This window comes from Battus philenor, unplaced genomic scaffold (assembly GCF_028537555.1).
Source record: "Battus philenor isolate CCGP_79_NKW_IND1 unplaced genomic scaffold, ilBatPhil1.0.hap1 SCAF_28, whole genome shotgun sequence".
Classification (NCBI taxonomy): domain Eukaryota; kingdom Metazoa; phylum Arthropoda; class Insecta; order Lepidoptera; family Papilionidae; genus Battus; species Battus philenor.
Window position 1 is genome coordinate 2,919,155 of NW_027181691.1, and position 27,760 is coordinate 2,946,914.

At 36.9% G+C, this 27,760-nt stretch overlaps 2 protein-coding genes across 2 annotated transcripts; both read right to left on the bottom strand.

Moving 5' to 3' along the window:
- Positions 1 to 2,447: 2,447 nt before the first annotated feature.
- Positions 2,448 to 13,273, bottom strand: LOC137925989 (myrosinase 1-like). Its single transcript, XM_068769500.1, has 6 exons — positions 13,176 to 13,273; positions 10,550 to 10,668; positions 8,118 to 8,785; positions 5,836 to 6,141; positions 4,407 to 4,651; positions 2,448 to 2,657 (listed from the first exon to the last, which is right to left on the bottom strand). The coding sequence occupies exons 1-6, from the start codon at positions 13,193 to 13,195 to the stop codon at positions 2,498 to 2,500; spliced, it is 1,518 nt and encodes a 505-aa protein (XP_068625601.1). The 5' UTR covers positions 13,196 to 13,273; the 3' UTR covers positions 2,448 to 2,497.
- Positions 13,274 to 15,893: 2,620 nt separating this feature from the next.
- On the bottom strand, positions 15,894 to 27,010 carry LOC137926009 (myrosinase 1-like). The gene is made up of 6 exons (XM_068769528.1): positions 26,822 to 27,010; positions 23,938 to 24,056; positions 21,517 to 22,184; positions 19,192 to 19,497; positions 17,803 to 18,047; positions 15,894 to 16,075 (listed from the first exon to the last, which is right to left on the bottom strand). The coding sequence occupies exons 1-6, from the start codon at positions 26,839 to 26,841 to the stop codon at positions 15,916 to 15,918; spliced, it is 1,518 nt and encodes a 505-aa protein (XP_068625629.1). The 5' UTR covers positions 26,842 to 27,010; the 3' UTR covers positions 15,894 to 15,915.
- Between the last annotated feature and the right edge of the window lie 750 nt (positions 27,011 to 27,760).

Sequence of the window (27,760 nt, forward strand, 5' to 3'; positions counted from 1 at the left end):
AAAACACTTTATAGATATAATTCAAATTTAATACAATATTTTCCTCTTCTACCATCATTTTGACTTTCAACAACCAGTTTATCGAGTTTCCTTGAGTTTTGTTTTCTAGCAATGTAACTAAGGTAAAAAATATAAATATGTTTAAGCTGTAGATTTTGCGTTGAATATTGGAGAGAATTATTTTTTTATTATAAACTAGTTGGTTAGTTTGTATTTGGATTAAATAAATAATTACAAGATGACATTAAAAATACAAGGCGGAAGACGTGACGTAGGCAGGTTCCACACTTTGTGGAGCGATGACATATTCAAGTATTTAATGGATCAGGCGTTATCTTGCTGAAGTTCATCCCAAGTAAGAAAAGGACCAATATTTAGCCACTTCCGCACATGCAGTCACTGAAGTTGGAGTAATTTAACGGTGGTAGTTGTGTAATTCGCATTGTTTGCCGCATGCGCATTTATTAGCGGGCTGACAGGCGGTGCACTTTGTTGCACGACTACCACTGCATGTGCGGAAGTGGCTAAATATTGGTCCTTTTCTTACTTGACATAGTCAAGGTCGCGAAAGTCAAGTCGCTGGAAGTCTCAAGATCATCGAGGTGATCTTTTGGCGGAGGCGTATACTTTGCGGAGGCGTCTATCGGCTTATATGATGATGATATACATCACAATGTGGATCATAGATCCAAGGAGACAAAGCATGCACCTTTAGGTATTAAAAACCATGAAATATTAAGTATATAATAATGTATTAAATAATAACATTTTTTAAATAAAACAATAAACGAAAACAATCGTTTTACACAAAATTATACAAATTAAAAAAGAGCATCTGTCAAACACTACCACTCTAACGCTCTGATACTTTTGAATGTTTAAATTTTGATAAGGAATAACTAAAGACATTGATTTATAATTAAATCGCTGCGAGTTCATTGCACTGATGCGCTATTGGTGAGTGTTTACCTAGGTGTGAAGAATGACTAAAACTATTTTATTGGTATAAACAAATGCCATTTAGACCAAACTTCTTCCAGATTGAAAAGCAGAACTTTTAAGTCATTTAAATAGTCATTTCAAGTAGTAACAGATCACAAAACCCCCAACAGAACCTGGACTTAAGCCGCCACTCAAAATGCGTTTAACATAGATTCAATAACACCTGAAAGCGCAGAACATCGGCTTGATCGCAACTAATCTTATTTTTACTTCGTAAAGAGTGATAAGTGAAAGAATTGATGAAAAAAGGCAAGTATATTGTGAGGAATTTTCGCCAAACAAAAGTTATACAGGATGTAACAAGACCGATGTATTTAGTGTGAACTAGGGGAGGGGTATCTCAGTAAGTATCCATTTTACTTCAACATATGTTCAGCGATTTTCATTGATTCGGTTAATCTATGAGAATTCAAACATTTTTTTAAACGGTTTTATTTAGTTTGACTCATTCGGAATTTATTTGGATCAAAATTAGAAATTGAATTTAAGCACCTTTCCGTTGTGAGATTGATGTGAAATTTGATAAACACATTTAATTTAGATGACAATACAATATAATAAAAACAATAACATTATAAATCTAAGATGGCCGCCGATACAAAATGGCGGATTACGTATTTTTCCTTAAACCCCTCAATATGGGTATCAAATAAAAGGGCTACACTAGTAAAACATAATCATCGTTTATGTCGAAATTTAAAATTCAAGATGGACGCCGTTCCAATATGGCGGACTAGGTTCATATTTTTCCACAACCACCACAATATGGGTATCAAAAAACCGTTTAACTTAAAAGTTTTTTAAATGTATTTACTAAATTTCCGATTCTTTCAGAGACATTAATAATACGACGCTCGTGATTCTTTGTCGCAAAGTACCTGAATACTAAGCCTTTTGCATCATATAATTGAAGTGAAGTTAATCATTGATGTATAAAATTTGAACTAACATGAGATGAATTTTTTTTTAACAAAGTTAACAATTCATAATACTTTTCAGGGACTGTGGAGTAAAATATTGAGTAGTGATATCCCAGCAGTAGAGGATTGACACTTGAGACCGTAGGTCGCAAGTTCGACTCTCGATGTCCAGTCTTATTTTTATATAAAAATGCATTATTTATAAAGTATTGCCACTGCTCACAGAGTCACATAACCTATATTTCATAAAGCTATCTTAAAAACTTTTAGAGTTGATGTAAAATAATTTCATTTGGCTAAAAATACTACAACGCGTTATGAATTTAGTTATGTAATGGAGGGGCGAAATTTCAATATCTTAATTGCCTACTTCAAAAGTGTTTAGCTGATTGCCTTAGTATTTGTAATTATTATCAGTAAATATATCCACTTTGTGTGTTCAAAGAGGTGAAATTAATTGTATACAACAAGGTTTGGTCATTGCTTTTCTAACGTTGAAGTTCAAAGGAAGAATCTTTTTAAAAATACTTTAAATTAGTTTTTATTTTCAATATCCGATATTCAATCTGTTCAGTTTAGTGTCCCTCGTCGATGGTCATGGTCATGGAGTCAGGTTCGTAATCGTGGTCGACCACACGCGTCCTGAGGATTTCTTTGTAAACGAACGCTGACTTCCTGGGCGTTCTGGTCCGGGCTGGATCTTCAAAGTCCACTTCGTACAGTCCAAAACGTTCCCTGAGGTAAAAATATAATTCTCATCATAATAATCATTATTGCTGCAATAGAACGTTTACTACTGAACATAGGCCTACTCCATGTATTTACTAAAGAAACGGATGTTCTTGAAGAAGTGTCTGTGAAGATCATAGGACGTTCAAAGAGCCTAGTTAGACCTGCGGACATTAATGGTTAACAGCATTCTTATTATTATGAAACAAATAAACGAACATTTGATATACTACTATGATCAAAAAGTCAGAGATTGTCATTTTAAACTCCCGGGTATTGGGTAGGCAGGTATTTATTTTTTCTTAGGTTGTAAGAACTACCTATAACATTAACCAAGAGTCCGTTTGTGATAAGTTGGAATATCATTTGATACAGCACAAACTATTTTGAACAATTTTTTTGGTCACAAACGCGTCAAAAATTTGACTCTTATCGTTCCGCAACCACATTCTTCGCCTGATCTGACTTTGTGCAATTTCTGGCTATTAAATAAAACTCAAAAGGCAATTGAGCGGATGCCGTTTTGGCACGGTTAAAGAGTACTGAAAAAAGATTTTGACTGTTTCAAGAACTGGGTAAAGCGTTGGCAAAAGTTTGTTTTATCGAAACGTGATTAATTTTGAAGGGGATGAAATTAGAAGAATAAATAAAGAATTTTCATTTTATAAATAAATTCTCCTTACTTTTTAATCATAGTATTGTATAAACTTTTGATCATCAGATAAATAACAAATGTGGTGTGTAAAATCGCATCAATGATCTAACTTAGAGTACGCATTCGTTATTACACTAAAAGATTATGCAAAGATTATCGAAATTTTCGGATACATAGCCAGAAAAGATGTGACAACGTGGAACTTTTGATCACCGAAAAAGTGGATGAACAGACATCATACAGATCAACAGAACATCATAAGTCCACAGCCCCCAGCGCTGATACGCATCACGCTCGATACAATAGTAGCCGAAGCGATACACGCAGCCAGAATCGGCAAAAATGGCAAAACGTGGTGCGCGGGTAATTTTCCGAAAGAATTACGATTCTCTGTATTGAGGAATATGAAGCAAAGAAGAGGATGTAATTACTTTTCCAATATGTTCAATGAAGTGCGAATTACACTAGAGTTCATCATCATCATCACCTTTTTAACCATAGAACGATCATTATCTTACTAGAGCCTCCTCTAGAGATTTGCAATAGGACTGGTTTGAATCGGCCTAAATCCAACGTTTGCACACGATGTTCTACGTTGGATTTGCTGTTCCGTCATACCCACTCCAGACATTAAAGGCCCCACCAGTTATCAATTCTGCCCGCCACTGCTACTTCAACTTATGTATAATAATAATGGTTCTCGTAGAAGTATCTAGAGCATAGCCATCTCCGTGACTTGTGCGAATATAAGCATGCCAGAGTGGTAAACCTCGTTTCTATCAGGAGTACAGGTAAGTAATGTCACTTTCTTAAGTTAAATTCACACGACTACATTTTTAACAAGTTTTTATTTCTAATCAACTATACATTCACTTTTGTAATCAACAACCTTCTGCCGTCTAATAAACAAATTTTAAATGCCGGAGCGGTAAAAATCAATCGGCCTTTCGATAAATTTGTCAACAGAAATGACATTATTTTCCGGTTCCTCTTACATGTCGTAAATCATCATGGATACCACACATTTATTGAAAAAATTTGCCTTAAGGTACTAAGTCTCTCAGAAAATCAGTCAAGTTCAGTTATTTAAAACAACTTACGTGTATCCTTGCGTCCATTCAAAGCTATCCATCAAGCTCCACGCCATGTAGCCTTTGAGGTCAACACCAGCGTCCAAAGCGTCCAGAGCGTTCTCCAAAGCAGCTCTGTAGTAGTTGACTCTGGCGTCGTCTTTCAGTCCATCCTCAAGTGTAGTGGACCAACCATTCTCGGTGATGAAGACCGCAGGGTTGTTGTACTTGTTCTTTATGTGAAGCAGGACATTTAAAAGACTGTCCGGTGCTTGCTGTAATATTATTAATGATTAATATGTACATTTATGAAGGAGTAAACCACGGATCATAAACCGCAGCGTATATGTCGATGTTACAAGTTGGCAGACGACCTTTGTATAATCACCGGAATACGCTCGATTCAGGTCGCTTCCAAGCAGTCCTGTTGGAAATCTATAGGGAGGGAGGCTGTATCTAACAGCGAAGGTCCTATAGCTGGAATGATGATCATGATACATTTATAATGTTGTGGGAGTCGTATATACACTGATGTGATGTCTGAATGAATAATAGGTGTAAGATTTTGTGGGCGAGCGTAGCCGACGGGCGAACTTAGTGTGCCGAATTAGTGCAGCGAGCACATGCACGCACCGGTGACGCGGGCGCAGACATTTTATTACTTTTGTTTCTTTTGTTTCTTTTGCGCATTTGTTCTATTGCCCGCTTTCACTCGGTCACAGAGCACAGTGCGCCCCAGAGGACCACGACGAATGCACGTCCTTTTTGCTCGCCCTCAAGCGCTAATAAAAATTTGTTCGTGTGTTAAATAAATTGATAAAGTGTTACAAACGTCTTTTAATAAGCCACTAACTCTTTAATGTGCTTCTTTAATTTTTACATGCAATTATCGTCATATTTTAGTCCCACATTGAAGCCGTCTCTATAATAATTTAGGAGCACCGTATGTATCTTGAGTGAAGTAAATAGACTAGATTTCCGAACGGAATGTTTTTATTTAAAAAATCACAAAAGCGCGACGTTCATTGTTTCGGCGTTTCTCGGTGTTTTTTTTTAATTACTTGTGGCAATAATGTACACGATAATACATGTCTAATTATAATATTGTGTTAGTTTTTTAAGGATTGGCGAGTTGAAGTGCTATCGAGCAGGCCACACAGATCGCAAAACCAATAGTTTCCGGGGCTTTTAAGATTTTGGAGTGGAAACTGTGACAAGCGCAGCGAGAGGTGACCACCTTGGAAGTGGACAGATGACCTTGTTAAGAACGTCTGAAAACGGATGATGGAGGACACTTTTAACCAGTCTTATTGGATCTATGATGAAAGCCTGTATTAAGTAGTGAACCTCCTGCGGCTGTGGTGATGATGATTTATTTCTAAAACTCAGGATCTAAGCCTTATCCTACCCATGTCTTGATCAAAAACAACTTAAATTATAAATTTGACGACCGTCTCACCATTAACCACGACGAAGCAGAGGGTATCCATTCCTCAGGACTAAAAGTCCCAACGTTAATATCATCATACATCGAAGGCACAGGATGCTCTTCCAGGTATTCCGTTGCAGAGACCAAAACAGCTGTGTAATGGTTTATACCAAAGAAATCAGAGGATCCCTTCACGAACTCTATCTCTTCTTGTGTGAACTCCGGCATCCTGGATCTTGGGTACCCTTGTTCTGCGCTCTTTTTGTCGACTAATGCCTTCAGTTCTTTAGGGAACCCACCTTCTTCGGAGAATATCGGTTCGGAGTAAAGACCCCACTGTGAATGTAAGAAATTTTGAAGTGTAGACGTAGTCAAGGTAATTTTGTAATCAAACGTAAACATAAAGGCGTACAGAATTATCATATTGTAATAATAAAATCATTTCTGCTGAAAAAGTTATTCTTCGGATGTACAAATTTATATTATGTGTAAAGTATATTAAGTAAGAAAAGGATCAATATTTAGCCACTTCCGCACATGCAGTGGTAGTCGTGCAACAAAGTGCACCGCTCGCCAGCCCGCTGACAAATGTGTGTTTGGCAACACTCTGTGTTTGGCACTAATCGGTGTAACATAACTCCTGAAGATGACCCGTGGAGGGGTGAAACACGTGTTGAGTGATTTGACGGTGACTGGCAGGCGGTGCACTTTGTTGCACGACTACCACTGCATGTGCGAAAGTGGCTAAATATTGGTCTTTTTCTTACTTAGGATGGACTTCCGCAAGGTAACGCCTGATTCCATTAAATATTTAAGTATATTAATTATAGTATAGTTTTTTATACAAACAAACGCAAAGAAACAGAAAATAGGGCGCGTAGTGATTTATAATTTAACAAATGTGGTACTCTATTGTTCAAGAGACAGTTTAAATGTCGCTGACTTAGGACCAGGCTCCTACCACGAGTATTTTCAAAGTTTAACGTCATCAAAGTTTTGTGTATATTGTAAATCACGTGGACATCGTCTGTGAAAGATTTATTCGTTAAAGCAAGACTAACCAACTGCACTGCTCATTATGTTTTCCTGTCATGTTTTAATTTATTTATAAATAAAGTGAATTCTTACTTTCTTTGGTCCCGCCATAAATGGAGATTAACTTTACTAATTAATCTATACCAATAAATAAAATTGGATTGTCAGTTTGTAATATTAAAATAACTCTTTTTCTACACGCTTATGTATATATATATATATACGGTACGTATACCAAAATTACATTTTGAAAATGTTTTATTTGTCTGACTGGATATTCAATCTACAAGGTCTATCTACAAACCAAATGAAAGCTATTTTTTTCTGCATCCTCGTTTTTAATTGCTATTTATATATTCTAGGAATTATCTGAGTTATTACGGAAAATATATTGGAATAGAATTAAAATTAAACGTTTTGAATAATAATACTCTTTACGATGTTATTCGTGCCAAATTTGATGTTAACTGTCATCAGTACGGATGCTTAACGATATTATTCATGTGTACATTTCTGCCAATGCCTTTACCGCAATAGTTTATTACAGTGTTATTTGAGTCATTTTGGCTTAGTTTGTGATCGATTCTATAAAATAGATTATGGTAATAAGACGTCATCGCAAATATGTTCATAAAAAAGCAATATCCATTACTGGGATCTTACCTAACATTTTTCTCGCAAATAATATATTATTTGCTATTACAATTCTACTTGAGACAATTTCGTTCCCGAGTTATATCGTAATAGTGGTTTGCCGTTTTAGCTTCATTAAAATATTTTCGTATAAGACTATATATATATCTAGTCTAGCCATAAATTTTGTAACTGGCTGTTTACATACATCAAAAAAAATATTAATTCGAATTTCGAACATTCTCTTTTACAAAAAGAAAATGGATTTTTTCCCGCATTATTATCTTTTGTTAAGAAAATATTTGTTTTTAAAATGGAGTGTGGCACTAAAGGGAATAGGATTGCAGTAATTGCACTGAACAAAGTAGGTAAGAAGCCAGCCGACATTTTTGATACATTGAAAAAGCTAGGGATTTGCCGATTATCAAAGGTACACTGAAGTAATGTCTGTTAATGACCGTAAGAGATCCGGTCAACTGCGGTCTATTCGAACAAACGAGATCGTTAATGCAGTCAAGGCCAGATTTCGTCGAAATCCCATAAGGAAGCAGAAAATCCTTTCCAGAGAAACGAGAATCCCGCCGAGGGCACCCACCGACTGAGTAATATGTAATTGATATTAAAAATAAAGAAGAAAGTCTTACATCAGCTTGTCGCCGCAATTCAGCAGCGAACTCGTCCTCATCAGAATCAGTTAAAGGTCCATGCCAAATGACGGCATACGTAATTCCACATATTCCGTCATCGCCTGCGAACTCATTCTTGTAAAGGTAGTATGATCTAGCATGAGCCAATAGCAAGTGCTTCGCGCAGAGATACGCTCCAATACCGGTTGCATTAAGCATTGGCGCCATTGTAAATGAGTCATACCCTAAGTAACACACTTCCCTGGGCTCGTTGAAGGTAATCCAGTACTTGACTCTATCACCGAAAAGTTCGTACACAACGCGAGAGTAATCTTCGAACCATTGAGGGAACAGCGGATTTAGGAAACCACCTAAATCTTGAAGCTTTTGTGGCAGGTCCATATGGTAGATAGTAACCATGGGAATTATTCCATGTTTTATCATTTCATCTATGTAATTATTATAGAATTCGACACCGGCTTTGTTAATCTTATTCGAGAATCCATTTGGTAAGATTCTGGCCCAGGATATGGAGAAGCGGTACACGTCCAGACCGAGTTCCCTCGTCATTTCAACGTCCCGCTTGTAGTTGTGGTAGGAGTCAGCTGCCACGTCGGCGTTACTGAGGTCCTCTATGATGGTGGGTTTATTGTGGGTTAAGTAATCCCAAAAGTTTTCTCCTTTGCCTAAATATGATGTTTAATATAGTTACTCGTGGCTTTAAGTACACAAAAAAGCTTATAAATTAAACAACTGACACCATTAACCACTAAATGAAATTCGCCGCAGCTGGATTATCCGGAGCCGCAGCAGGGCCGGCTCTAGCTCGTGTAGCGCCTGTGCGCAATGTAACCCTGGCGTCCCCTAGGCCTGACCCTCCCCCCCCCTCCACCGGTGCTATAACTATTAACTTTGCCGTTGTAACACGAAAGTTTTTTCATATTCCAACAAGCTATTTTATAAGTAGGTATAACTTACAGTATGGTATTAGTTACTACCTTTCTTCTTATGACGGCTGAATAACACTCATTGTTTTTATGTCTGTAGCACATCTCTGTTGCAAAACTAATCGGCGAACCGCGACAGTTCATGTTTCATCTTGTATTTAAAGTTTTATGGACAGTGAAATAGAAAAGAAAAAGCCACCATCTTAGCCGTGTGCATTGCACACCCTGCACTATAGGTTAAGCTGCCCCTGAGCCGCAGATTAAGTTTTTATTATATAGATAGAAAAATTGAAAATGATACAACATATCTAAATAAGTTATAGATAACATAGAAAGCTAAGTTAATTTTATATAAGAAAAAGTTTGAATAAGTAAGGAATTAATTAGATATAGATAGCCGAAACAATTAGCTCTACTATCATGCAAAATATTATCTTTTAAACTAATGGATGACACACATAAATAATTAAAACATTAAAGACAATAACAAGTGTCAGAGTTAAGGTAATTTGTTGTTAGTTACTAAGAAATAAAGAAAGGAAAAAAATTGTAAATAGGGTGGTAAAAGGTCTGAGCCCTTTTAGGGCCACCATACACCACTAGTGTATAGTGACCAAAAATAATATTAAAAAGATGTATAATGCCCTCCACTTGGCATCTTTAGGAGTTATGTTACACTGATTAGTGCCAAACACAGAGTTGACTCTGGAGGGGTAAAACACGTGTTAAGTAATTTGGCGGTGGCGGTTGTGTGATTCGCATTGTTTGCCGCATACGCATTTATCAGCGAGCTGGCGGGCGGTGCATTTTGTTGCACGACTACCACTGCATGTGCGGAAGTGGCTAAATATTGGTCCTTTTCTTACTTAGGATGGACTTCCGCAAAATAACGCCTGATTCTATTAAATAAATGAATTCAATTTATAAGTCGCTAGACGCTAGCAAAGCAAGAATAATAATCTCTAAGGAGTTTAAAAGTAAAAATACAAAGTAAGAATAAGGAAAAATAAATTGTTTATTAAAATAAAATTAAAATATTAAAATAATATAGCTGAAGTGTAAGAGTCGCGAAATAAAATTGTAGCAACTCAAATTGTAGCAAAATGTGATAATAAAAGAAATAAAAAAAATTAAGGAGAGAAGTGTGAATGGAATGTAAATAAATGGCCACATACGCATTTATCAGCGGGCTGGCGGGCGGTGCATTTTATGCACGACTACCACTGCATGTGCGGAAGTGGCTAAATATTGGTCCTTTTCTTACATAATAAACATATCCATGATCATCAGACAAATGATCATTATAAGTGACATGATACGACGCAAAAAAGCACGTTTATCATTATTAGTTTTGTATTGATTTAAAATTATTAGTTAAAACTATCAGAAATGATCACAGATTGCAGCTAAAAATTGATATTTTTAATTGACTACTTGTATTTCAGAAGAGATAACAGAATATAAAACACGGAAAGTATAGTGTCTGTGGTAGCTATTGTTTACCGTCAGCATTCCAAGCCCCCTCGATTTGATAAGCAGCGGTTGCCGCTCCGAAAATAAAGTCATCTGGAAATTTTCTTTGTCGCCTTGTTGAGTTTGCATCGCAACCTGCAGCGAGGAGTCTGAAACAATGACCTGTTTTTATTTATAACTAGAGCTTTATTGTGGTACGCGAGGATACACGGTGTACCCAAAAGGAAAATTTTTATAATAACTGAAAAAAAGAAAGAATATAAATAAAATAAAAAAGTATGTAAAATAGGTCAACATTATTTAAATTAATTATATTGCCATAACGTTATTAAACACTAAAAAAAATGTAATTCGATTTTGTTAACAGAACAGCGGAATATGGCGTGGGCACAAAAAAATTATACACTTTCATTATTTGAAAATTATCGTGCCTTCGAAAAAGAAGTGAAAAAAACGCCTGTTCATAACTATATTTTTACTTTTATCTTTTCAATACTTTTATTAAAATATACATTATTGTCGTCCGTTTTATAACAACGTGCGGCTGTCTTCTGTTAAGCAGGAGTGTGAAATTAAATTCTCTATTAATAGGTACCGCAGTTATTTAAATTACCAGATTAATAAAATGCGCCAGTTTGTGTCTTAAAATGGCACAAAAAAGAATGATTAAAAGTAAGAGCATATTAGATCGCTCATTAGGAATTGGAAGTGGTAATGGGCAGGCCGTGAGCGCTTAGAATAGATAGCCTTCCCGGCGTGGTTCTTCGGAGTGGCGGATCCTGGCGGACGAGATCGGAAAGGACCTTTCCTTGCCAGCAGTCGTGTCCGCGATGCTGAGCGGGTCATCGGCGTGGTGGGCCGTGGCCTCTTTCTGTGAGACCGTCTTGGTCCAGAAGGTGGCGGCCGAACAGGATCGGCAGAGGAAAGATCCCGCTCAGAGACGACGCCGTTAGCGCAGGGATGCGCCTCGCGACGGACCTCCGGAGATTGGTGCTCCCCTACCATAAACGGGGCCTTCGGAGTCGCAAGAGTTTAGGGTGGGGGCCCTAAACTCCCACTAGCTTCGGCGACTCGGAGGCGGACGGTGGTTCGACGTGGTCTCGAACCATCGTGATAGCACCACGAGGGTTTCGGGGGTAGCGTATACACGCATACCCCGAGACGGTCTATTGAAAAAATAGCACGGCGCGAGGAAAGACTGCGTGGCGATCCCTGACCGGGAGATACCGCGGTCCCTCGTATAGCGCTGAGGGCGGGGGGGGGGGGGTTAGTGGGTAGAAATCCCACATACCCATCTTGTAGCATAGCATCTTGAACATCGGAAGATTTCCCCCACCGAAACCAGAAAAAAGGTAGTCTTGAAGTTCTGGGATGGAGAAGACAGACCGGCGAACACAGTGTGGGATGTCCGCCCATAAGGTGGGTACATGCTGCTTTAAGATAAGGCTTCAGCGGCTTTCAAATCCGGTATTTGAGTAGATTGTAGCGACCCGAACCGAATCTTCTTAGTCTACGGAGGCAAGAAGGAGGATCTAGGGATGTCAATTGCAAGAGTCAAGAGTAATTTATAGTCAAGGTATATATTTATCGTTTATATGTTTTAATTATTCGTCTCTTCAAAACCAGCGCATATTTGTTTGGGTTTAATCAATTTATAATTTATATAGTTAAATTAAAAAAAAATCGTTAGATACTAGTAAAGCAACAATTATAATCTCTAAGGAGTTTATAAGTAAAAAGGCAAAGTAAGAATAAGGAAAAGATAAATTGTTAATTAAAATAAAATAAAATAAAGAAATAATACAGCTAAAGTAAAAGAGTCGCGAAATAAAATTGTAACAACTAAAATTGTAACAAACTGTGATGATAAAAGAAATAAAAAAATTAAGGAAGAGAAGAGAGGTGTGAATGGAATGTAAATAAATAGTAAGAGAATGAAAGGTAATGTGTATGATATAAAAAAACCTATCTTCTATTCTATCTTAATCGTAATTATCTTTTTAGGTCACAGTTTTGCACACACTTACACATACATAACCACACACACTCAACAACTTTTCACTCATATACGTATTTTTATTCTGTACTTCTATTAGAATGTATATAACATACTTTAACTGTTTATACTTTACATCTAGATTCAGATTATAGTTGAAGATATTGGCTGATTGTTATCTCAGAAGATCCGTAGAAAAACCAAGTTCCAGGACATAGATCAGAGAATTGGTCATCTGAAATGGTAACTGGCAGGGCTCGTCGCTTAGGGTTCTCGAGTGGCAACCACAAGCTGATGGGTGTGAGGGTAGGCCCTTCACTGTTTGGTCGCGGGAAGTACAAGATCAGTCATCGTGGCGATCTTTGGCAAAGGATTAAGCCTTGAAGTAGACAACTTATTTGAAAAGAAGAATCAGGTGTTTACAAAATATATGTAAATCAATATTCATAAATAATGCAATTTTAAAACGATCATAAGTGCTAAGTGTTTTTAAATTCAATCTGTAATATAGAAATAAGTATTATAAATTCAATTAGGTATATCCTAGAATATTTAGATCGCTATCGTGTAGTGGGCGTCTATTGCCTGACAAGTTGACGATTATTAATAAAAATATAGATTATAATTTTATTCGAAAAATAGTTAATTATACATACTTACATAAGCAACAAAAACTTCATTCTATGTTCCGTACGTTTTGACTGACGTCTGTATTGATACTGTTACACGCGATGTTATCTCTAGGTCGCGTAATAGATTACAATTATCTTTCACTACAGTTTCAATGTATTTGATTCAAACGCGAATGTGTTAAAATTGATGCGATATCTTTGTCGATGTCTGACGCTTATAACTGTCTACCGATTTGTGAAGTTATTATTACTACAGCAAAACACTTTATAGATACAATTCAAATTCAATACAATATTATCCTCTTCTAACGTCATTTTGACGACTTTCAACAACCAGTTTATCGAGTTTCATTGAGTTTTGTTTTCTAGCAATGTAACTAAAGGAAAAAATATAAATATGTTTAAGCTGTAGATTTCGCGTTGAATATTGGAGAGATTTTTTTTTAATATTAAACTAGTTGGTCAGTTTGTATTTGGATTAAATAAATAATTACAAAATGATATTAAAAATAAAAGGCGGGAGACAAGACGTAGGCAGGTTCCACACTTTGTGGAGCGATGACATAGTCAAGTATTGAATGGAATCAGGCGTTAATTTGCAAAAGTCCATCCCAAGTAAGAAAAGGACCAATATTTAGCCACTTCCGCACATGCAGTCACTCAAGTTGGAGTAATTTAACTGTGGTAGTTGTGTAATGTCGCAATGTCGCATTGTTTGCCGCATGCACATTTATCAGCAGGCTGGCAGGCGGTGCACTTTGTTGCACGACTACCACTGCATGTGCGGAAGTGGCTAAATATTGGTCCTTTTCATACTTAACATAGTTAAGGTCGCAAAAATCAAGTCGCTGGAAGTCTCAAGATCATCGAGGTGATCTTTTGGCGGAGGCGTATACTTTGCAGAGGCGTCTATCGGCTTTTATGATGATGATAGTTACATAACAATGTGTATCATAGATCTATGGAGATAAAGCATGCAACATTAGGTATTAAAATCCATGAAATATTAAGTATATAATAATGAATTAAATAATAACATCATTTTTTAAAAAGCAATAAATGAAAACAATCGTTTTACACAAAACTATACAAATTAATAAAGAGCACCTGTCAAACACTACCACTCTAACGCTCTGATACTTTTGAATGTTTAAATTTTGATAAGGAATAACTAAAGACATTGATTTAGAATTAAATCGCTGCGAGTTCATTGCACTGATACGCTATTGGTGAGTGTTTATCTAGGTGTGAAGAATGGCTAAAACTATTTTATTGGTATAAACAAATGCCATTTAGACCAAACTTCTTCCAGATTGAAAAGCAGAACTTTTAAGTCATTTAAATAGTCATTTCAAGTAGTAACAGATCACAAAACCCCCAACAGAACCTGGACTTAAGCCGCCACTCAAAATGCGTTTAATATAGATTCAATAACACCTGAAAGCGCAGAACATCGGCTTGATCGCAACTAATCTTATTTTTACTTCGTAAAGAGTGATAAGTAAAAGAATTGATGAAAAAAGGCAAGTATGTTGTGAGGAATTTTCGCCAAACAAAAGTTATACAGGATGTAACACGACCGATGTATTTAGTGTAGACTAGGGGAGGGGTATCTCAGTAAGTATCCATTTTACCTCAACATACGTTCAGCGATTTTCATTGATTCGGTTAATCTATGAGAATTCATACATTTTTTTAAACGGTTTTATTTAGTTTGACTCATACGGAATTTATTTGGATCAAAATTAGAAATTGAAATTTAAGCACCTTCCCGTTATGAGATTGATGTGAAATTTATATTTATAAAACACATTTAATTTAGATGACAATACAATATAATAAAAACAATAACATTATAAATCTAAGATGGCCGCCGATACAAAATGGCGGATTACGTATTTTTCCTTAAACCCCTCAATATGGGTATCAAATAAAAGGGCTACACTAGTGAAACATAATCATCGTTTATGTCGAAATTTAAAATTCAAGATGGACGCCGTTCCAATATGGCGGACTAGGTTCATATTTTTCCACAACCACCACAATATGGGTATCAAAAAACCGTTTAACTTAAAAGTTTTTTAAATGTATTTATTAAATTTCCGATTCTTTCAGAGACATTAATAATACGACGTGATTCTTTGTCTCAAAGTACCTGAATACTGAGCCTTTTGTATCATGTGATTGAAGTGAAGTTAATCATTGATGTATAAAATTTGAACTAACATGAGGTGAATTTTTTTTAACAAAGTTAACAATTCATAAAAGTTTTCAGGGCCCGTGGAGTAAAATATTGAATAGTGATGTCCCAGCAGTAGAGGACTGACACTTGAGACCGTAGGTCGCAAGTTCGACTCTCGATGTCCAGTCTTATATATAATTTATGCATTAATTATATAGGATTGCCACTGCTCACACAGTCACATAAATTGTATTTATTCAAGCTATCTTAAAAAAACTTTTAGAGTTGATGTAAAATAATTTCATTTGACTAAAAATACCACAACACGATATGAATTTAGTTATGTAATGGAGGGGCGAAATTTCAATATCTTAATTGCCTACTTCAAAAGTGTTTAGCTGATTGCCTTAGTATTTGTAATTATTATCAGTAAATATATCCACTTTGTGTGTTTAAAGAGGTGAGATTAATTATACACAACAAGGTTTGGTCATTACTTTCCTAACTTTGAAGTTTATAGGAAGACTCATTTTAGAAATAAGTTAAAATAGTTTTTATTTTTATTATCCGATATTCAATCTTCAGTCTAGTGTCCCTCGTCGATGGTCATGATCATGGAGTCAGGTTCGTAATCGTGGTCGATCACACGCGTCCTGAGGATTTCTTTGTAAACGAACGCTGACTTCCTGGGCGTTCTGGTCCGGGCTGGGTCTTCAAAGTCAACTTCGTACAGCCCAAAACGTTCCCTGTAGTAAAAATATCATTCTCATCATAATAATCATTATTGCAGCTATAGAACGTCTACCACTGAACATAGGCTTACTCCAGGTATTTACTATAGAAATGGTGGTTCTTAAAGAAGTGTCTGTGAAAATCTAAACAAAGTCAGACGATGTTCAAAGTGCAGACATTAATGATTGACAGCATTCTTAACGTTAAGAAACAAATAAACGAACATTTGATATACTACTATGATCAAAAAGTAAGATGAGATTGTCATTTCAAACTCTCGGGCATTAGGTAGGCAGGTATATATTTTTTCTTAGGCTGTTAGGACTATCTATACCATTTGCCAAGAGTCTGTTTGTGATAAGTTGGGATATCATTTTATACAGCACTAACCATTTTGAACAATGTTTTTGGTCACAAACGCGTCAAAAATTTGACTCTTATCGTTCCGCAACCACATTCTTCGCCTGATCTGGCTTCGTGTGACTTCAGGCTATTAAAAAAAACTCAAAAGGCAATTGAGCGGATGCCGTTTTGGCACGGTTTAAGAGTACTGAAAAAAGATTTTGACTGTTTCAAGAACTGGGTAAAGAGTTGGCGAAAGTGTGTTTTATCTGACGGTGATTAAATTTGAAGAGGATGAAATTGGAAGAATAAATAAAGATTTTGCATTTTATAAATAAATTCTCCTTACTTTTTAATCACAGTATTGTACAAGCTTTTGATCACCAGAAAAGTAACAAATTTGGTATGTAACAACAATCGCATCTATGATCTAACTTAGAGTACCCATTCGTTAATACACTATATACAAAGATTATCGAAATTTTCGGATACATAGCCAGAAAAGATGTGAAAACGTGGAACTTTTGATCACCGAAAAAGTGGATGAACAGCGATCATAAGTCCACTGCCCCCAGCGCTGATACGCATCACGCTCGATACAATAGTAGCCGTAGCGATACACACAGTCAGAATCGGCAAAAATGGCCAAACGTGGTGCGCGGGTAATTTTCCGAAAAAATTACGATTCTCTGTATTGAGGAATATGAAGCAAAGTAGAGGATGTAATTACTTTTCCAATATGTTCAATGAAATGCGAATTACACTAGAGTTCATCATCATCATCACCTTTTTAACCATAGAACGATCATTATCTTACTAGAGCCTCCTCTAGGGATTTGCAATAGGACCGGTTTTAATCGGCGTAAATCCAACGTTAACACACGATGTTCTACGTTGGATTTGCTGTTCCGTCATACCCACTCCAGATATTAAAGGCCCCACCAGTTATCAATTCTGCTCGCCACTGCTACTTCAACTTATGTATAATAATTATGGTTCTCGTAGAAATATCTAGAGCATAGCCATCTCCGTGACTTGTGCGACTATAAGCATGCCAGAGTGGTAAACCTCGTTTCTATTAGGAGTACCGGTAAGTAATGTCGCTTTCTTAAGTTAAATTCACACGACTACATTTTTAACAAGTTTTTATTTCTACTCAACTATATATTCACTTTTGTAATCAACAACCTTCTGCCGTCTAATAAACAAATTTTGAATGCTGGAGCGGTAAAAATCAATCGGCCTTTCGATGAATTTGTCGACAGAAATGACATTATTTTCCGGTTCCTCTTACATGTCGTAAATCATCATGGATACCACACATTTATTGAAAAAATTTGTCTTAAGGTTCTAAGTCTCTCAGAAAATCAGACAAGTTCAGTTATTTAAAACAACTTACGTGTACCCTTGCGTCCATTCAAAGCTATCCATCAAGCTCCACGCCATGTAGCCCTTGAGGTCAACACCAGCGTCCAAAGCGTCCAGAGCGTTCTCCAAAGCAGCTCTGTAGTAGTTGACTCTGGCGTCGTCTTTCAGTCCATCTTCAAGGGTAGTGGACCAACCATTCTCGGTGATGACGACCGCAGGGTTGTTGTACTTGTTCTTTATGTGAAGCAGGACATTTAAAAGACTGTCCGGTGCTTGCTGTAATATTATTAATGATTAATATGTACATTTATGAAGGAGTAAACCACGGATCATAAACCGCAGCGTATATGTCGATGTTACAAGTTGGCAGACGACCTTTGTATAGTCACCGGAATACGCTCGATTCAGGTCGCTTCCAAGCAGTCCTGTTGGAAATCTATAGGGGGGGAGGCTCTATCTAACAGCGAAGGTCCTATAGCTGGAATGATGATCATGATACATTTATAATGTTGTGGGAGTCGTATATACACTGATGTGATGTCTGAATGAATAATAGGTGTAAGATTTTGTGGGCGAGCGTAGCCGACGGGCGAACTTAGTGTGCCGAATTAGTGCAGCGAGCACATGCACGCACCGGTGACGCGGGCGCAGACATTTTATTACTTTTGTTTCTTTTGTTTCTTTTGCGCCTTTGTTCTATTGCCCGCTTTCACTCGGTCGCAGAGCACAGTGCGCCCCAGAGCCCCACGACGAATGCACGTCCTTTTTGCTCGCCCTCAAGCGCTAATAAAAATTTGTTTGTGTGTTAAATAAATTGATAAAGTGTCACAAACGTCTTTTAATAAGCCACTAACTCTTTAATGAGCTTTGAAGCCGTCTCTATAATAATTTAGGAGCACCGTATGTATCTTGAGTGAAGTAAATAGACTAGATTTCCGAACGGAATGTTTTTATTTAAAAAATCACAAAAGCGCGACGTTCATTGTTTCGGCGTTTCTCGGTGTTTTTTTTTTTAATTACTTGTGGCAATATTGTACACGATAATACATTACTAATTATAATATTGTGTTAGTTTTTTAAGGATTGGCGAGTTGAAGGGCCATCGAGCAGGCCACACAGATCGCAAAACCAATAGTTTCCGGGGCTTTTAAGATTTTGGAGTGGAAACTGTGACAAGCGCAGCGAGAGGCGACCACCTTGGAAGTGGACAGATGACCTTGTTAAGAACGTCTGAAAACGGATGATGGAGGACACTTTTAACCAATCTTATTGGAAATCTATGATGAAAGCCTGTATTTAGTAGTGAACCTCCTGCGGCTGTGGTGATGATGATTTATTTCTAAAACTCAGGATCTAAGCCTTATCCTACCCATGTCTTGATCAAAAACAACTTAAATTATAAATTTGACGACCGTCTCACCATTAACCACGACGAAGCAGAGGGTATCCATTCCTCAGGACTAAAAGTCCCAACGTTAATGTCATCATACAACGAAGGCACAGGATGCTCTTCCAGGTATTCCGTTGCAGAGACCAAAACAGCTGTGTAATGGTTTATACCAAAGAAATCAGAGGATCTCTTCACGAACTCTATCTCTTCTTGTGTGAACTCCGGCATCCTGGATCTTGGGTACCCTTGTTCTGCGCTCTTTTTGTCGACTAATGCCTTCAGTTCTTTAGGGAACCCACCTTCTTCGGAGAATATCGGTTCGGAGTAAAGACCCCACTGTGAATGTAGGAAATTTTGAAGTGAAGACGAAGTCAAGGTAATTTTGTAATCAAACGTAAACATAAAGGCGTACAGAAATATCATATTGTAATAATAAAATCATTTCTGCTGAAAAAGTTATTCTTCGGATGTACAAATTTATATTATGTGTAAAGTATATTAAGTAAGAAAAGAACCAATGTGCAACAAAGTGCACCGCTCGCCAGCCCGCTAACAAATGCGTGTTTGGCAACACTCTGTGTTTGGCACTAATCGGTGTAACATAACTCCTGAAGATGACCCGTGGAGGGGTGAAACACGTGTTGAGTGATTTGACGGTGACTGGCGGGCGGTGCACTTTGTTGCACGACTACCACTACATGTGCGGAAGTGGCTAAATATTGGTCTTTTTCTTACTTAGGATGGACTTCCGCAAGGTAACGCCTGATTCCATTAAATATTAAAGTATATTAATTATAGTATAGTTTTTTTATACAAACAAACGCAAAGAAACAAAAAGTAGGGCGCGTAGTGATTTATAATTTAACAAATGTGGTACTCTATTGTTCAAGAGACAGTTTGGATGTCGCTGACTTAGGACCAGGCCCCTGCCATGAGTATTATCAAACTTTAACGTCTTTAAGTTTTGTGTATATTGTAAATCACGTGGACATCGCCTGTGAAAGATTTTTTCGTTAAAGCAGATTAACAATCTGCACTGCTCATTATGTTTTCCTGTCATGTTTTAATTTTGATATTAAAATTTATAAATATAAATAAAGTGAATCCTTACTTTCTTTGGTCCCGCCATAAATGGAGAATTACTTTACTAATTAATCTATACCAATAAATAAAATTGGATTGTAAGTTTGTAATATTAAAATAACTCTTTTTCTACACGCTTATGTATATATATATATATATATATATATATATATATATATACTGTACATATACCAAAATTACATTTTGAAAATGTTTTATTTGTCTGACTGGATATACAATCTACTAGGTCTACTATCTACAAACCTAATGAAAGCTATTTTTTTCTGCATCCTCGTTTTTAATTGCTATTTATATATTGTAGGAATTATCTGAGTTATTACGAAAAATAGATTTGAATAGAATAAAAATTAAACGTTTTAAATAATAATACTCTTTACGATGTTATTAGTGCCAAATTTGATATTGACCGTTATCAGTAAAAATGCTAAACGATATTATTCTTGTGTACATTTCTGCCAATGCCTTTAGCGCAATAGTTTTTTACAGTTTTATTTGAGTCATATTGGCTTAGTATGTGATAAATTCTATAAAATAAATTATGGTAATAAGACGTAACCGTAAATAAGTTCATAAAAAAGCAATATCCATTACTGAGAACTTACCTAACATTTTTCTCGCAAATAACATATTATTTGATATTACAATTCTACTTGAGACAATTTCGTTTCCGAGTTATATCGTAATATGTGGTATAATGGTGGTAATAATGTGTGGTAATAATGGTTTGCCGTTTTAGCTTCATTAAAATATTTTCGTATAAGACTATATATATATATCTAGTCTAGCCATAAATTTTGTAACTGGCTGTTTACATACATCAAAAAAAATATTAATTCGAATTTCGAACATTCTCTTTTACAAAAAGAAAATGGATTTTTTCCCGCATTATTATTTTTTGTTAAGAAAATATTTGTTTTAAAATGGAGTGTGGCACTAAAGGGAATAGGATTGCAGTAATTGTACTGAACAAAGTAGGTAAGAAGCCAGCCGACATTTTTGATACATTGAAAAAGCTAGGGATTAGCCGATTATTCATGGTACACTGAAACCATGTCTGTTGATGACCGTAAGAGATCCGGTCAACTGCGATCTATTCGAACAAACGAGACCGTTAATGCAGTCAAGGCCAAAATTCGTCAAAATCCCATAAGGAAGCAGAAAATCCTTTCCAGAGAAACGAGAATCCCGCCGAGGGCACCCACCGACTGAGTAATATGTAATTGATATTAAAAATAAAGAAGAAAGTCTTACATCAGCTTGTCGCAGCAATTCAGCAGCGAACTCGTCCTCATCAGAATCAGTTAAAGGTCCATGCCAAATGACGGCATACGTAATTCCACATATTCCGTCATCGCCTGCGAACTCATTCTTGTAAAGGTAGTATGATCTAGCATGAGCCAATAGCAAGTGCTTCGCGCAGAGATACGCTCCAATACCGGTGGCGTTTAGCATTGGCGCCATTGTAAACGAGTCATACCCTAAGTAACACACTTCCCTGGGCTCGTTGAAGGTAATCCAGTACTTGACTCTATCACCGAAAAGTTCGTACACAACGCGAGAGTAATCTTCGAACCATTGAGGGAACAGCGGATTTAGGAAACCACCTAAATCTTGAAGCTTTTGTGGCAGGTCCATATGGTAGATAGTAACCATGGGAATTATTCCATGTTTTATCATTTCATCTATATAATTATTATAGAATTCGACACCGGCTTTGTTAATCTTATTCGGGAATCCATTTGGTAAGATTCTGGCCCAGGATATGGAGAAGCGGTACACGTCCAGACCGAGTTCCCTCGTCATTTCAACGTCCCGCTTGTAGTTGTGGTAGGAGTCAGCTGCCACGTCGGCGTTACTCAGGTCCTCGATGATGGTGGGTTTATTGTGGGTTAAGTAATCCCAAAAGTTTTCTCCTTTGCCTAAATATGATGTTTAATATAGTTACTCGTAGCTTTAAGTACACAAAAAAGCTTATAAATTAAACAACCGACATCATTCACCGCTAAATAAAATTTGCCGCAGCTGGATTATCAGGAGCCGCAGCAGGGCCGGCTCTAGCTGGTGTAGCGCCTGTGTGCAATGAAACCCTGGCACCCCCTAGGCCTGACCCCACTCACCCCCGCGGCTATAACTATTAACTTTAGCGTCGTATAATCTTATAAGTAGGTATACTGTAAGCTTACAGTATAGTATTAACTACTACCTTTCTTCTTATGACGGCAGAATAACCCTCATTGTTTTTATGCCTGTAGCACATCTCTGTTGCGAAACTAAGCGGCGAACCGCGACAGTTTATGTTTCATCTTGTATTTAAAGTTTTATGGACAGTGAAATAGAAAAGAAAAAGCCACCATCTCAGCCGTGAGCATTGCACGCCTTGCACTATAGGTTAAGCCGCCCCTGAGCCGGAGATTAAGTTTTTATTATATAGATAGGAAAATTGAAAATGATACAACATATCTAAATAAGTGATAAATAACATAGAAAGCTAAGTTAATTTTATATAGAAAAAAGTTTGAATAAGTAAGGAATTAATTAGATGTAGATAGCCGAAACAATTAGCTCTACTATCATTTAAAATGCTATCTTTTAATGCAATCTTTTAACTAATGGATGACACACATAAATAATTAAAACATAAAAGACAATAACAAATGTCAGAGTTAAGGTAACTTGTTGTTAGTTACTAAGAAATAAAGAAAGGAAAAAAATTGTAAATAGGGTGGTAAAAGGTCTCAGCCCTTTTAGGGCCACTAGTGGTGTATGGTGACCAAAAAATAATATTAAAAAGATGTATGCCCTCCACGGGGCATCTTCAGGAGTTATGTTACACCAATTAGTGCCAAACACAGAGTTGACTCCGGAGGGGTGAAACACGTGTTGAGTAATTTGGTGGTGGCGGTTGTGTGATTCGCATTGTTTGCCGCATACGCATTTATCAGCGGGCTGGCGGGCGGTGCATTTTGTTGTACGACTACCACTGCATGTGCGGAAGTGGCTAAATATTGGTCCTTTTCTTACTAAGGATGGACTTCCGCAAAATAACGCCTGATTCCATTAAATAAACGAATTCAATTTATAAGTCGCTAGATGCTAGCAGAGCAAGAATAATAATCTCTAAGGAGTTTAAAAGTAAAAATACAAAGTAAGAATAAGGAAAAATAAATTGTTTATTAAAATAAAATAAAAATAATATAGCTGAAGTGTAAGAGTCGCGAAATAAAATTGTAGCAACTCAAGTTGTAGCAAAATGTGATAATAAAAGAAATAAAAAGAAAAAAGGAGAGAAGTGTGAATGGAATGTAAATAAATGGCCACATACGCATTTATCAGCGGGCTGGCGGGCGGTGCATTTCATTGCACGACTACCACTGCATGTGCGGAAGTGGCTAAATATTGGTCCTTTTCTTACATAATAAACATATACATGATCATCACAGATGATGATCGTCAGACAAATGATCATTATAAGTGACATGATACGACGCAAAAAAGCACGTTTATCATTATTAGTTTTGTATTGATTTAAAATTATAGTATATTAGTTAAAACTATCAGAAATGATCACATTGCAGCGAAAAATTGTTAGTTTTAGTTGACTACTTGTATTTCAGAAGAGATAAAAGAATATAAAACACGGAAAGTATAGTATCTGTGGTAGCTATTATTTACCGTCAGTATTCCAAGCCCCCTCGATTTGATAAGCAGCGGTTGCCGCTCCGAATATAAAGTCATCTGGAAATTTTCTTTGTCGCCTTGTTGAGTTTGCATCGCAACCTGCAGCGAGGAGTCTGAAATAATGACCTGTTTTTATTTATAACTAGAGCTTTATTGTGGTACGCGAGGACACACGGTGTACCCAAAGGGAAAATTTTGATAATAACTGAAAAAAAGAAAGAATATAAATAAAATAAAAGAGTATGTAAAATAGGACAACATTATTTAAATTAATTATATTGCCATAACGTTATTAAACACTAAAAAAATGTAATTCGATTTTGTTTACAGAACAGCGGAATATGGCGTGAGCACAAAAAAATTATACACTTTCATTATTTGATAATTATCGTGCCTTCGAAAAAGAAGTGATAAAAACGCCTGCTCATAACTATATTTTTACTTTTATCTTTTTAATACTTTTATTAAAATATACATTATGGTCGTCCGTTTTATAACAACGTGCGTCTGTCTTCTGTTAAGCAGGAGTGTGAAATTAAATTCTCTATTAAAAGGCACCGCAGTTAATTAAATTACTCGTACTAGATTAATAAAATGCGCCAGTTTGTGTCTTGAAATGGCACAAAAAGGTATGATTAAAAGTAAGAGCATATTAGATCGCTAATTGGGAATTGGAAGTGGTAATGGGCAGGCCGTGAGCGCTTAGAAAAGATAGCCTTCCCGGCATGGCAGTCGGAGCGGCGGATCCTGGCGGACGAGATCGGACAGGACCTTTCCTTTGCTAGCAGTCGTGTCGGCGATGCTGAGCGTGTCATCGGCGTGGTGGGCCGTGGCCTCTTTCTGTGAGACCGTCTTGGTCCAGAAGGTGGCGGCCGAACAAGATCGGCGGAGGAAAGATCCCGCTCGGAGACGACGCCGTTAGCGCAGGGATGCGCCTCGCGACGGACCTCCGGAGATTGGTGCTCCCCTACCATAAACGAGGCCTTCGGAGTAGCAAGAGTTTAGGGTGGGGGCCCTAAACTCCCACTAGCTTCGGCGACTCGGAGGCGGACGGTGGTTCGACTTGGTCTCGAACAATCGTGATAGCACCACGAGGGTTTCGGGGGTAGCGTATACACTCATACCCCGGGACGGGCTATCGAAAAAATAGCACGGCGCGAAGGAAGATCGCGTGGCGATCCCTGACCGGGAGATACCGCGGTCCTCCGTATAGCGCTGAGGGGGGGGGGGTTAGTTGGTAGGAATCCCACATACCCCTGTCCTCCCCCCAGAGGCGAGGCATCTTGAACATCGGAAGATTTCTCCCACCGAAACCAGAAAAAAAAGGTAGTCTTGAAGTTCTGGGATGGAGAAGACAGACCGGCGAACACAGTGTGGGACGTCCGCCCATAAGGTGGATACATGCTGCTTTAAGATAAGGCTTCGGCGGCTTTCAAATCCGGTATTTGAGTAGATTGTAGCGACCCGAACCGAATCTTTTTAGTCTACGGAGGCAAGAAGGAGGATCTAGGGATGTCAGTTGCAAGAGTCGCTAATGAAAGAGGTTCCGTCATCTCGAACCCGCGGAGACCGCTAATGCCTCTGGGAAATAGTGTATTCTAAATAAAAAAGTAAATATAATCATTCCGCCTGGAACATCCGTCGGAACTACTTCTTCCTGTTATTTCACATATTTTACTTCAATAAGGATGGAGACTATCTCTGTTCCTAAAACTCTACACGAATTAAATATATTATTTTTGTTATTTTTATGGTAAACCCTTTTGTCATATGCTATCAAGTGTCGAAATTTTTATAGTCAAGATATATATTTATCCTTAATATGTTTTAATTATTCGTCTCTTCAAAACCAGCGCATATTTGTTTGGGTTTAATCAATTTATAATTTATATAGTTAAATTAAAAAAAAATCGTTAGATGCTAGTAAAGCAACAATTATAATCTCTAAGGAGTTTATAAGGAAAAAGGCAAAGTAAGAATAAGGAAAAGATAAATTGTTAATTAAAATAAAATAAAATAAATAAATAATACAGCTAAAGTAAAAGAGTCGCGAAATAAAATTGTAACAACTGAAATTGTAACAAACTGTGATGATAAAAGAAATAAAAAAATTAAGGAAGAGAAGAGAGGTGTAAATGGAATGTAAATAAATGGTAAGAGAATGAAAGGAAATGTAAATGATATAAAAAACCTATCTTCTATTCTATCTTAATTGTAATTATCATTTTAGGTCACAGTTTTGCACACACACATACATAACCACACACACTCAACAACTTTTCACTCATATACGTACTTTTATTCTGTACTTCTATTAGAATGTATATAACATACTTTAACTGTTTATACTTTACATCTAGATTTAGATTATAGTTGAAGATATTGGCTGATTGTTATCTCAGAAGATCCGTAGAAAAACCAAGGTTCAGGACATAGATCAGAGAATTGGTCATCTGAAATAGTAACTGGCAGGGCTCGTCGCTTAGGGTTCTCGAGTGGCAACCACGAGCTGGTGGATGCGAGGGTAGGCCCTTCACTGTTTGGTCGCGGGAAGTGCAAGATCAGTCATCGTGGCGATCTTTGGCAAAGGATTAAGCCTTGAAGTGGGCGACTAATTTGTAAAGAAGAATCAGGTGTTTACAAAATATATGTAAATGATAATTCATAAATAATGCAATTTTAAAACGACCATATATGCCAAGTGTTTTTAAATTCAATCTGTAATATAGAAATAAGTATTATAAATTCAATTAGGTATATCCTAGAATATTTAGATCGCTATCGTGTAGTGGGCGTCTATTGCCTGACAAGTTGACGATTATTAATAAAAATATAGATTATAATTTTATTCGAAAAATAGTTAATTATACATACTTACATAAGCAACAAAAACCTCATTCTATGTTCCGTACGTTTTGACTGACGTCTATATTGATACTGTTACACGCGATGTTATCTCTAGGTCGCGTAATAGATTACAATTATCTTTCACTACAGTTTCAATGTATTTGATTCAAACGCGAATGTGTTAAAATTGATGCGATATCTTTGTCGATGTCTGACGCTTATAACTGTCTACCGATTTGTGAAGTTATTATTACTATAGCAAAACACTTTATAGATATAATTCAAATTTAATACAATATTTTCCTCTTTTACCATCATTTTGACTTTCAACAACCAGTTTATCGAGTTTCCTTGAGTTTTGTTTTCTAGCAATGTAACTAAGGTAAAAAATATCAATATGTTAAAGGTGTAGATTTCGCAAGCGTTGAATATTGGAGAGAATTTTTTTTTATTATAAACTAGTTGGTTAGTTTGTATTTTGATTAAATAAGTAATTACAAGATGACATTAAAAATACAAGGCGGTAGACATGACGTAGGCAGGTTCCACACTTTGTGGAGCGATGACATATTCAAGTATTGAATGGAATCAGGCGTTAATTTGTAGAAGTCCATCCCAAGTAAGAAAAGGACCAATATTTAGCCACTTCCGCACATGCAGTCACTGAAGTTGGAGTAATTTAACGGTGGTAGTTGTGTAATTCGCATTGTTTGCCGCATGCGCATTTATCAGCAGGCTGGCAGGCGGTGCACTTTGTTGCACGACTACCACTGCATGTGCGGAAGTGGCTTAATATTGGTCCTTTTCTTACTTAACATAGTTAAGGTCGCGAAAGTCAAGTCGCTGGAAGTCTCAAGATCATCGAGGTGACCTTTTGGCGGAGGCGTATACTTTGCGGAGGCGTCTATCGGCTTATATGATGATGATAGTTACATCACAATGTGTATCATAGATCCATGGAGATAAAGCA

What these genes read in the sequence shown, in the direction of transcription:
- LOC137925989 (XM_068769500.1), bottom strand. Translation starts at nt 13,195, where the DNA reads ATGAAGTTTTTGTTGCTTAT. An exon ending in GGGGGCTTGGAATGCTGACG is followed by an intron (nt 8,786 to 10,549) that starts GTAAACAATAGC and finishes CATCATATTTAG; the next exon opens with GCAAAGGAGAAAACTTTTGG. An exon ending in GAATGGACGCAAGGATACAC is followed by an intron (nt 2,658 to 4,406) that starts GTAAGTTGTTTT and finishes TTTTTACCTCAG; the next exon opens with GGAACGTTTTGGACTGTACG.
- LOC137926009 (XM_068769528.1), bottom strand. Translation starts at nt 26,841, where the DNA reads ATGAGGTTTTTGTTGCTTAT. An exon ending in GGGGGCTTGGAATACTGACG is followed by an intron (nt 22,185 to 23,937) that starts GTAAATAATAGC and finishes CATCATATTTAG; the next exon opens with GCAAAGGAGAAAACTTTTGG. An exon ending in GAATGGACGCAAGGGTACAC is followed by an intron (nt 16,076 to 17,802) that starts GTAAGTTGTTTT and finishes TTTTTACTACAG; the next exon opens with GGAACGTTTTGGGCTGTACG.